This window comes from the organism of the source record quoted next, unplaced genomic scaffold (genome assembly GCF_019419815.1).
Source record: "Pyrus x bretschneideri cultivar Hongxiangsu unplaced genomic scaffold, Pyrus_bretschneideri_v1 Contig19, whole genome shotgun sequence".
Taxonomy (NCBI): Eukaryota; Viridiplantae; Streptophyta; class Magnoliopsida; order Rosales; family Rosaceae; genus Pyrus; species Pyrus x bretschneideri.
The window spans coordinates 5021890-5033946 of NW_025999490.1; the positions used below are offsets into that span (position 1 = coordinate 5021890).

Here is a 12057-nt window from a genome sequence, read left to right on the forward strand (position 1 = left end):
GGAAGGAGGCATGCGCTGACGCTTACAGTTGGCGACTACTTGATAAGAAGAGGGCTTCTCTGAACATATTAAAAACCTTAAATGCATTAATAAGTTAAATTAAACCACCACAGAAATAAGAAAGTTCAAAAAGAGGGAACATATTAAAAACAGATCAAGGCATGCAAAAAAATACATACTGTATCTGCAAACTAGCTGATTAAACCAGAAAGTTTCCTAGCTTAGTTGTCATCGTTTGTCATCATCGTCATCTTTGGCATCAACGTCCTGATCCTCCTCATCATCATCTTCATCATCGTCTTGGTCCTCCTCATCATCATCCTCATTGTCGTTGTCATCATCCTCATCAAAATCATTATCTACATAATCCTCATCAGAATCAACTTCGGTAGAAATTTTTTCTAAGGCCCGTTTGTAAGGGATAGAATAGTAAAAAAAGGACCAACCTTCAAAACTCGTAAGTTTGTTGCATAGTAAACGTACCCCTATTTTTACCACAGTATCTGGAAATTTTGCAACAACATGGACCAAATCTCCTTCTCCAAATTGAACTCAGTTTCCGACAACGATATATTTCCCAGGCAAAGGTACTCTTGTTTGACAATATCATTTCTTATACTGACAAAAAAACTAGTACCCTTGGTGTGATTAATAACATAAATATCATAATACCCCTGAGGATCAGACGAGCTGTCGTCACGAGCAACACAAGCCAGGCACACAGCCAATGCTTTTGCATTAGAACCAATTTCCTTATGCACTTTAAAAGAGACTTGGGAACCCTCGTTGACATGATTGAACCAAGTGGGAATTTGTCTTCCTACAAGTCTCATGTATCCATCTCCTGTCCATCCCTATACCATGTTGAACAAGATTTGTGTGAGTAATACATGCATAACACACATATGCGAGGAAGGAAGGAGAGGGGATGCTGTGGAAGAGAGAGAACCTGTAGCGTGCTATCCTTAAGAAGGAAATCCATGACATTGTTGTGTGTTAACATATCAAGTCTGAGGCCCGAGTTTAACGCGCTCTCCAAGCCTGGAAACTCAATGAGTTTGGGGGAACCGAGATACACGATTGTCGACATGCCTGAAAAATCTGACATTCTTTCTAATGCAGAGCAGTCCTTCATCTCCAGGATACCCAAACTTTTTGGTATATCTGTGATCTCGACAAGGTTTCTGCAACTATCCAAGCGTAGTTCAATAAGCATGGACAGGCCACTGAGGCTTGGAAGGCTCCGAAAATTATTGTTACCTAGAAATAAATACTCTAAACAAGGTAGACTACTCCCAATATCATTAGGCACTTCCATTAAATTGCAGTGTCCCAAAGATAACTCTGTTAAAGAGCCTAAGCCTCGTAAGGAAGGTAGCTGCAAAGAACACTTCAAGCAACTCAAAGATAAGCGCTCGAGCTTCTCCAGTTGTACGATGGAAGGTGGTACTTCTTTTATGGCCGTCCCATCTACAAGAAGAGTGACCAATGATGCCATTTTTCCCAAGTGCTCAGACAAGATTTGGAATCTTGAACAACCATGAAGAACAAGAGTTTTGACAGATTTCGACTTGTAGAAACTTCTCGGGAGAGCCTTAAGCGTTTCACAGTCTTTCAAATTCACCAACACAAGACTCTTGAGATCTCCGATGGACTTGTGAACCTTAGTCAACCTCTTACAGTCTTTGAGTATCAATTTCTCAAGATTTGGGAGTCTTGAGAAGTCTGGCGATTGTGTTAGATTGTGGGAGTGGCTGAGATTCAAAATCTTCAACTTACCAAGCAACTGTTAAGAAAAATCAAATTAAATTAAAATTTTAAATCCAAAAAGAAGATATAGAGAGCATAAAAATAATTCCTAATTTGGTTCAGGTTACACATTGTACTTACCCCAGAATACTCACAAAGAACTTGTTTGAGGCTGCTGTACTGCATGTCAATAGCGACTATGTTTGGTTGACACAGTTCTATTGGTATGAACTCCAATGGGAATCCATGCCAGCACAGCCATCTTAGATTTTTGGAAAGACATTGGTATCCCCCAGCAAGCCGAACGTAGTTTAGTTGGAGCAATCTCAGTCTCTTCATATTTCTGAACGCCTCAGTACTGAAACTAGTCTCATCAAGACTGGGCAAATTCAAAGCCAGACCTTCAATTTTTCCAGTTCCCTGCTATCCGAAAAACACTCCAAATAAGAGAAGGCTTTGCATGAAAAAAAGGTAGATTACTTACATATGCTTACACGTTTAACATAAAGTTCGATTGGGAAAGTACTTACAGATTTGTCTATCAATACATCATTTACATCTTCAGGACGCCACAATCTACTCCGTTTTCCAGGAAAATTGGGTTTTTCTGCATGCACGATATCTCTGCCCATATCCCGAAGCAAATCATGCATCATAATCTTGTTTTCTCCATTAATAGTTACAAGGCACCGGTCAAGGAGGACCTCGATTCCTGTTTTTGCATACAAGCCACAACCATCCAAGATTTGCATGACATCGTTCTTGTCCATTCCGATAAAAAAACAAGCTATATCGAGGAATATCTGCCTCTTGTAATTATCATTTAGCCCGTCGTAGCTTATTTTCAGTTGTGCCTGAATTTCTCCACGAGGAACCATTTTCAATTCATCCAATATATTTCTCCATTCATCTACAATTCGCTTGAAAAGAGTAGATCCTAAAACTTCAAGAGCCAGCGGCAGTCCTCCACAGTAATTGACAACTTCCCTTGCGAGCACAAGATATTGACTAGGACAACAACTACTTCTGAAGGCATGCCAACTTAGGAGCTCAAGAGCTTCTTCTTGGTCCATTCCTTTCGGCCGATATATCTTATCAACTGCAAATTCTTTTAGCACACGTTCGTTCCTAGTTGTGATGATGATTCTGCTCCCGGGCCAAAAGAGTGGCAATTTCCAGCTAATTCGTGTAACTGCTTCACATCGTCTACATCATCAACTATGACAAGTACCTTTAAGCGTCGAAATCTTTCCCTTACCAAGGCGGTTCCTGCAGCAACACTGCTTACCTTTGTCTTGGTTTGCAAGATATCAAAAAGAAGTTGTTTTTGCAATTTTTCTAGTTTCTTTTCCCTCACTTTTTCAAGGAAACTTTTACCTTCAAACCTTTCATAAAATTTGTTATAAATGGCTTTAGCAATTGTTGTTTTACCTATTCCACTCATGCCCAAAATTCCAATCACACGAACATCATCTGAATCTCCGATGCCTAAATAATTACTGATATTTAGCACTTGAGTATCTATTCCGACTTGATAGGGCGCTACATCGAAGTATTTGTTGTTCAGCTTCGTAGTGACTTGATTGGTAATCATCCTGATAAACTTTGCTTCATGCCTGGCATTAGTCAAGTTGAGAAGCAAAACGAAGATTGTTATATAACTACAAGACGAAATTGAACTAATACACAAAATTACTTATCATGACTACAGATTTTATTTAAGACAATTTTCTTTGAGATGTTGTGTTTAAACTTAGCAAACATCAATTAAAATTTAAATTTAAATAAGAAACACAAACAATAAAACCAGCATCCCTTCCCTCCGCAGCCATTCGCCGGCGGCTTCCTAGCTGCGATTAGTGTAACATTAACAGTTTAAGCTTTATTGTATGATTTTATTACAGAGGTCTAAGAAATCGTATGCTTCCAAATTAATAAGCAAAGGTATGTTAAAGCCTTAATGCCTTAATTCATAAGAAAAGAAATTAGTAAGTACCCGTCCAAAGTGTTTCTGAGATCCCAACCAGACAAATTCGAAGCTTCAGTAAGAGCAGTTCTCCACCTCTCTATCTTCCACCTCTCTACCTTCTTTTCATCTGTATGTTTCAGAAACGATTGTGCAAAACTACCAGTTTGTTTCCTGACATGCGAAGGATCAACGTCATAGAATATCGGCAAAACTAATTGCCCCAGCGTTCTTCTACACTCCATGATCTTAACCAGCTCCTCGAGACACCAGCTGGAGTCTGCGTACCGTCTTGAGAAGACAATGATAGAGATCCTAGAACCCTGGATTGCCCGCACAAGTTCGGTAGTTATATCTTCACCTCTTCTTAGTTCTTCGTCATCAATAAAGGCGTTGATTCCAGCCTTTGTCAATGCTTCGTGGAGGTGGCCCGTGAAGTTTTTACATGTGTCTTCGCCTCTGAAGCTTATGAATACTTCGTAGAGCGAGCCTTTGGAGGAGGACGAGGACGGGGAGGCGGAGGAGGACGAGGAGGATGAGGGCAAGGAGGTAGAGGAGGACGAGGAGGATGAGGCGGAGGAGGCAGAGGAGGACGATGAGGATGAGGGCGAGGAGGAGGACAAGGACGAGGCTTTATCGGGGACGGACATATTCATTTGGTGAAAGACAAGGCCGAGGGAGCAGAGGAGGAAGATGAGGACATTAAAGACAAGACCGGAATTGCGATGAGCATAGTCGTAGGACAGTAACACCAGCAGTATGATTAACAGCTTCCCTAAGCTCGACCAATTATCCATTGCCTTCAATTTCTTTAGGCAAATTGAAGGTTGTTTGGCGATATTGATTTTCTTTTGTTCTGCCGGAGCTACTTTCTTCTTCTTATCTTGTAATTAATAAACCCACCCGCCTAGTAGCTCTTCTTCTTATCTTATAACTGCCACCAAAATTAAAGACATTTTGAAGAGCACACAAATTAGAGACTAAGCTAAAAACAACCCTTGTGTCTTAAGCAGAACTTGAACTCACCTGACATGGCAACCTCTAATGCAAGGTAGAGAGTAGAAAAGCTAACGCATTGGCAAACAGAAAACCAACAATTTAACTTGCACTGCAAATAAATATTAGTAAAGTTATAGAACTCACTGGTAGCATTACGTATACCAATAAAAAAAAAACCTAAATATCAGTGTTTGGGAAGTTATTTTATTTGAAATGTCACAAGTATCTGGTGTATAGCAGAGTAGACGGTTCTTACAAAACTCAGGGCTTGAAAACAAAATAAAATAAAAATTGAAAAGAAATCAAAACTACTAAAAATTCCAACATTTCTTGATGACTATTTAGTAAAGGATCAAATAATCATGCCATCAAACAAATTTGAGGGAAAAAAAAAAAGTGAACTAAATTTAAGTTGAATAGAGTGACAGTTGCTTACCCAGAAACCCAAACCAAACTCCCAAAAATTCACACAACAAAAACCGTAGAGATCACCAAAGCTGAAAACCAATGCTCCACTGGGATCATCCACACAACAACGAACACCGATCATCGCCACCGATATCCATCTCCTTCCAAAGAAAAAACCCTTTTAAATTCGTAACCCAAGAACCAAAACCCACAAAGAAAATCTCAGGGATGGGCAAGAATTCCCGAGAAAAATTCAAACTTTTTCGGCAAAGATGGTGTTTTTCCCTGGAAAATAAAAACAGAGGAAAAAAAAAAGGAAAATAATCAATCTTTGGGTTTGAAATAGAAAGAGAGTTGAGTTGATGTACTGACATGAAAGTTTTGAGGAACAGTGGCCAGAGAGATCAGGTCTGGGATGCCAAATAAAAACTCCAGGATCTTACCTGATGACAAATCGGTGAGAACGATTTTGGCAAAAGGGGTCGGAGAGGGTTTGAAGCTGGAATTTACTGATGCTGGAGTGAGTCAAGACGATGTTGCAGTCCGGTTGTCGGTCAACGACCACGATTTCTTCATGTGTTTTCCGTCCAGATGGGTTTGTAGTGCGGCTGCGGTATTCGATTTGAAGTGGTGCATAAAGGAAGAGGTGGAGGGTCGGTGAGGAGGAGTTTGAGCTCCTTGTGCAGTTGGCAATCCCAGAGGAGATCGAAATCAAAGCACGCAGGACTGGAGAGAATGAGAGACATCCATCATCAACACGTGGATAGCACAGGCACACATGAAATAACAAAAGATAAGTGAGGGCAAAAACAGAATAATATTGTAGAAGTAACAGTGTTTTGAGCCTATAAAAGCCCGGATCAGGATCCTCTCGTGAGCTGCCAATCTCAATGGTTGCTCTTCAAAAGTTTGGCGGGCCACAGGGAGCTCAGAAAGGGTTCCTGGCAAAGAAGCAGCGAATAGAAGCAACAATTGGGTGCCAAGTCCCGGAGAATGACGGGAGGAGGCATGCACTGACACTTACAGTTAGCGACTGCAAAGAGAAGAAGAAGGCTTCTCTGAAATGGCAATGGTCCAGCCAAGATAACAACCAGAGAGGCAAGACGGACATCATCGTCATTAACAAACAGCACTAGTGGTGCTGGTTTTCAACGGTAAAAGCTTGTTCGTGTAGTCTAGTTGTTTGTTTCAGTCCTTAGTTACAACTAAAAATAAGAAGGCTATATTTGTGTGATTTATTTACTGGAAGTTTGGAAGAGAGCACAAATAATGCAGCTTGTGAGAGATTTGATATTTACAACTTTAATGAGACTACTGTTGCTTCATTCAAAAGTTATTTTGCTTTTTGTTTTTCATACTAGCGATACTGAGGGAGGGAAAGTTAAAAACCGAGTTTTGCTTTTTAGGAAAACTAATGAAAAAAGTTTTAAAAACTTTAAGTTTTAACGATAAGAATAAAGGGTAAAGTGAATAGTATCATGATTGACTTTTTAATGTAAAAATATGATTTTTGATTAAAGTAAACATTACCGTAAATTTTTCGTTAAAACTTTTTTATTTTTTTTCAGTTTGAAGCTCCTGCGGTGTCAAATAGACCCATCATGATTTTTCTTCAGTTTCCTTGGCTTTCAATCCCCTCGTTTGAAGCTAATTTAACTTTCTATTAGTTAGTTGAAAGTCCAAGATGATGTCAAAGGGGAACTTCGGACAAAGTCACCGTGCCAAAATGTCCAACTCCATTGGCTTCCTCCCTGACGAAGGCACAATTAGATTACTGAATAAACCGTTTAAACTTTAGCTTTCCTCAGCAGAAGCGTAGAGGGTTACAAACGTATGTCTTCGATTGATTAATTATGAATTGATGCATTACATTGGGAGCGTCTTTCGGAAGGTTCAAGCGTCTTTGGGAAAAAAACACATTAATTCGACCTAAATTAAAAGGTTTCATCATATGTCACCAAAAAAATAATAATTTGAATTGAAACTCTGCGTATTTTTGAAAAAAGTATCATGACTTACAAAACAAAGCTCAAACACCAAAAATTTGTAGATTACTACTGCGTCTTTTTGTCTTCCTTTCGTTCAATTTCGTCTTCAATCCATTCAGTCATTTGTTTTACATCAAAAATAAACTTTTTTTTTTTACTAGAGTAGCTAATTTTTGTCAAATCTCAAACTTATCCCCATAACCTTAATAATTAACGATTATTTCCCATTTAAGGATATAAAAATTTATAATATTTTTTTTGTCATTGACTAAAAATTAATAATTGAAAAAATAATTAAATAAAAAAATTAACAAATAAAACCATGGGATATTGCGCGGTAAAAGCGAGCCAAGTGCAGCGGTCGCGCCAAGCTTAAGACTGTACTTTCTCTCTCTCCTCTCTCTCCTCTCTCTCACCTCTGACTCTAGAGAGAGAAAGTGGTGGGAGCTTCCACAGCTCCACTAACAGGTATATATTTTTGGTTCCCAATGCCCAAAGCATTTCAGATTTCACTTGCAATCTTTTGCCGCCCTCCGCCATTAAACTCCTCTCCAACTTCCTGTGCAACTCTCACCTGCCCCCCTTTCTCTCCTCACTCTCTCTCTGTCTCTGTCTCTCTCTACTCCATTAAACCCGAAACTCAAAACCCACCAACCAAAATTCACAAAAACCATGTTTGATTGTGAAAGCTCCAAACTTTCCAATCCACTCCATGTACTCATCCACCATATCCAAGAGTTAAAGAGACAGATTCTCTCTCTTCTTCTCTGCCTCCCCACTTCCCTTCTCGCTCTCCTCCTCCTCCTCCTCTTAGCCTACAATGGCTTCTACACCTTCTGCTTCCACCTCCCTTTCCTCCCCGATTCCCCGCCGGAGCGCGCCATTTTCCCTCCTGAAAAACTCGCCGGAGACCCCGTTCCCAAATGGGTTCCTCCCCATTTTTCGTCTTCTTCTTCTTCCACCTCAAGCTCAAAGCTTTCTTCTTCTTCGCCTGTAATGTACGTTGTGAAAGAAGAAAACGCGCCAATGTTCTTGAACCCCCACTTATCTGCTCTGCAAAACCAGAGGAATCCGACGGTACCCATGTCGACGTTCTCGACACACAGGCGGCGGCGTCTGAGAAAGCATAAGCGGAAGCTCAAATCCGTTCCTTCCGAGCCAAAACCCCCTCTGTTTTCGACACGAATTCGATCATTCTTCGCCGGAAACTCCACCTCTCCCTGTAATGTCAGAGTCTTTATGACTTGGATTTCCTCCAAGTCCTTCGGAAGCAGGGAATTGCTTTCCGTGGAGAGCTTGTTCAAGTCCCATCCGAATGCCTGCCTGGCCATCGTGTCGAAATCATTGGATTCCGACAAGGGAATCCGAATGCTGAGGCCATTACAAGATTTGGGTTTTAGAGCAATTGCAATCTCTCCCGATTTCGAGTACTTGTTCAAGGACACACCTGCAGAATCTTGGTATTTCGAGCTCCGGAAAGGGAATGTGAATCCGGGTGGAGTTCCTCTAGGCCAGAATCTATCCAATCTCCTCAGGCTTGCATTGCTGTACAAGTTTGGTGGGATTTACTTAGACACGGATTTCGTAGTTTTAAAGAGCTTGTCGAAGCTCAGGAACGTGATTGGAGCTCAGACAATCGATCCCCGGACGAAGAAATGGAGTAGACTAAACAACGCAGTGTTGGTTTTCGACAAGAACCACACATTGCTCTTCAAGTTCATCCAAGAATTCGCCCTCACATTCGATGGCAACAAGTGGGGACACAACGGCCCTTACTTGGTCTCGAGGGTGGTCTCAAGAGTGATCGGAAATCAGCAAAACCCGGGTTCTAATTTCACAGTCTTGACGCCCTCGGCGTTCTATCCAGTGAACTGGAGTCGAATTCGGAGCCTTTTTCGAGCTCCAACAGACGAGGTTCACTCGAAGTGGCGGCTGGAGAAGTTGAGGAATTTGTGTACTCAGAGCTTTGGAGTTCATTTGTGGAACAGCCAGAGCCGGCGGCTGAAGGTTGAGAAGGGCAGCATTATGGATCATATAATGTCGAATTTTCGGTGTTTTTGAACTCTTCAGCATCAAGCTTTGTCAGTGTAGTATAAGGTTGATAATTTGTTCATTGTCACACTTGTACGTAGAATATGTTTCAAATTTACCATCTCAGTTCATTCGGATTTCGAGTGATGACAGAAGGAATAAGAGAAATATTTATCATTGGTTATGATCGAAAGACTTATCCTATATCTCTGTGCAGTTAAGTTTCTTTTCGTGTATGTGGGAAGAACATGTTTATTATAATCTTTGAAGTCCATTCTGGTTACATTATTGTGAAGGTGATGTATAAGCTTCCAATCAATGTAGGTACCTAACCAAAATGGAGTGACTCGTAGAATTTCACTCTCGTATTTCATACGGTATATTCTGTGTTCAATTATTGACGCGAGTGAATCACACGATGATTGCTAGGAAATTGTTGAAATACCTCTATGAATTTTTTCTACATCCAAAAGGGTAGAATGTCATGGTAAAACTATTAACTGATCCCTCTTAAGGCATCTGAATACATGTCAACTCGAAAAAATAAAATGCCGTGACGCTAGTCCCCTGTAGAACATCTCATTACATTACATGGATGACGGACTATTCAATATTAATGAGCATGTTAGAATGTTATTTATTATTGAAGGGTCGTTTATATATTTAATATGGCCTATATTTTAATTAAATAATTATACTTGTTAGTGGAAGCCCATATAGGAAGTCAATGGCAATTTAACAACATTTAGATGGTGTAACAAGATGCATAATCAAACGTTTAATTCAATGTTTTTCTTAAGTTAGATATAAAAATAATAACCTTCAATCTGCTTTTATCAGTGCATCTGAAATCACGCGTTCGGTTTCATTCTCATCCATTATCATTTGTAAGCAAATATTCTATTTTCACCCTTCAACATCGAAAACAAGATCAATTCTATGTAATTCATGGTGTCTAGTTGAAGTAACCACTATTTTAACACATCCTATTACAAATGTTTATGTTCTTGTCATTCGTTTGACTTAATTAAAATATGTTTAAGTGATTAATCTTCCATGTGGAAATGTGTTTAAGGGGTAATTGTCTGGCATGTGCGTTTGAGGAGGTTAAGCACTAACAATGTTGGTGATCTATCTAAATGGGAGTAAGCATCTAATTTAGGTTAAACACATACTTCTTGCTAATTGTTTAGAGCGGCAAGCCACACAAGACATGCCGCATATCTGCCATATCATGCTTTATCTGCCATTTGACATCAGATAAAAATAAATAATAAAAAAAAACAAATTATTGACTCCGAGTTCTTGTTTCTTTGTTTGATATTATAAAATATATATTTTTTCTGAAGGAATTCTGAAAATATATATTAGAACATGATGAATAAAACTAGGGAAAATTTGAAATAGGTCCAATTTTATAGACTACCTTTTGAAATAGGTCCAATTTTTAGTGACTTTTGACTTTTGAAATAGGTCCAATTTTTAGTTACTTTGGACCCATTTCAAAAAACCCCATAAAACTAACCAATGTAAGAGGTGACAGATTTATGACACTACTTTTTTACATAATTTTTTTTACACATGTTTTTGTGGAGTCCATTTCGTAATATATTTTAACGATCCAAACCATTTATCTTTTAGGTCTTCCCTCAAAGATCATGTTTACAAAGAATCACCAAAATTAAAAACCATATGACTGTTAAGTTAAGGGTTTTGGGTTTGTTTGTAAACCTGTATTCGTCCATGTTATTTACTACAAATGAATACCTTAATAGTTTTGGATTTGTCTAATTTTTAGCAAGAATGTTATATGAATGATGTTCTAAAAGATAAACGGTTCAGATCATTAAAATGTATTAAGAAATAGAATCCACAAAACGTGTGTAAAAACTTGTATAAAAAAATAGCGTCACGTATCGGCTCCTAATGTAATAATATTAACCTCAGATCTCAAACATTAATGAGTTCCAATTAATCTCTGTATCATGGGGGTGTGAAATTGTGAATCTCTAAATCATGTTTGCTGATAACTTTTAAAGTTTCAAATAAAAAAGAAGAGAAAATCATACTCCTATAGCTAATAACGTGCATTTATGATTTGAGGTACGAAAAAAACTTCTTTACTCCGATTTTATTACCTCTCACATATCACACAAGGAGAGATATTAAAACTGGGACAAAGACAGTTTCGTTTAACGGTAAATTAGATTTTAAGTAAATTGTAACTCTTGAATCTACTTGGCTACAGAAGGAAGGGATTAGTTAGGGACCAGTTTCCACTAAGGGCAAATATCCATACTAGAAGTTATATATGTTTAGACATCCATAACTACAACCTTTATTGGATTGTATTGTCTTGTCATGTTGGTCTCCACCACATGTAGCCTTCATGTCTTCTTTCTTTTTCAGTATGTTTCTACCGGAATGGGATATTCTTCGGATCCATTTTCACCTAATCTATTTAGTTCGGAATTCAGATAGTTAAAATTTGATCAAATGATTACAGTTATTATCACTTTTAAATGAGGTATTTGTTTGTAGCCGTTAGATTAAATTTTAACGGCCCAAATCCTGGACTAGGTAGATTAGGTGCAATGATATCCGAAGAAATCCCTTTTTGTTCCTACCCATCAAATGCATATTTTACAATATAGATAAAGTGTTTGTTCGAGACTGCTTCTGAGATGAGGAATATTCAATCAAAGAGAAAGAATACTTAATACAAACTTCAACAACAATAACAACAAAAACTAAGTCTTATTTCATTAAGTGGGGTCGGCTGTGAGCCTGTAAGACTCCTAAAACGTCATTGCGCTCAGTTTTACGCCAAGTCTTAAGTATTTTGTATCTTTTTGTACAATCTCTTTCAAAGTCTTCCTAAGTTTTTAGTTTTTTTTACCTCTTTTGTCCTTAACT

The 12057-nt window shown here is 38.7% G+C and overlaps 1 protein-coding gene and 1 pseudogene across 1 annotated transcript; one reads left to right on the forward strand and one right to left on the reverse strand.

The window, feature by feature from the left end:
- Positions 1 to 26: 26 nt before the first annotated feature.
- On the reverse strand, positions 27 to 6424 carry LOC125468093 (annotated as a pseudogene).
- A 1052-nt stretch (positions 6425 to 7476) lies between these two features.
- Positions 7477 to 9361, forward strand: LOC103928093 (uncharacterized protein At4g19900). The gene has a single exon (XM_009337139.3). It carries the CDS (start codon positions 7783 to 7785, stop codon positions 9169 to 9171), a length of 1389 nt encoding a protein of 462 aa, XP_009335414.2. The 5' UTR covers positions 7477 to 7782; the 3' UTR covers positions 9172 to 9361.
- The last annotated feature ends 2696 nt before the right edge of the window (positions 9362 to 12057 follow it).

Bases quoted from the DNA above. Each gene is read 5' to 3' on its own strand.
- LOC103928093 (XM_009337139.3), top strand. From the start codon at position 7,783: ATGTTTGATTGTGAAAGCTCCAAACTTTCCAATCCACTCCATGTACTC.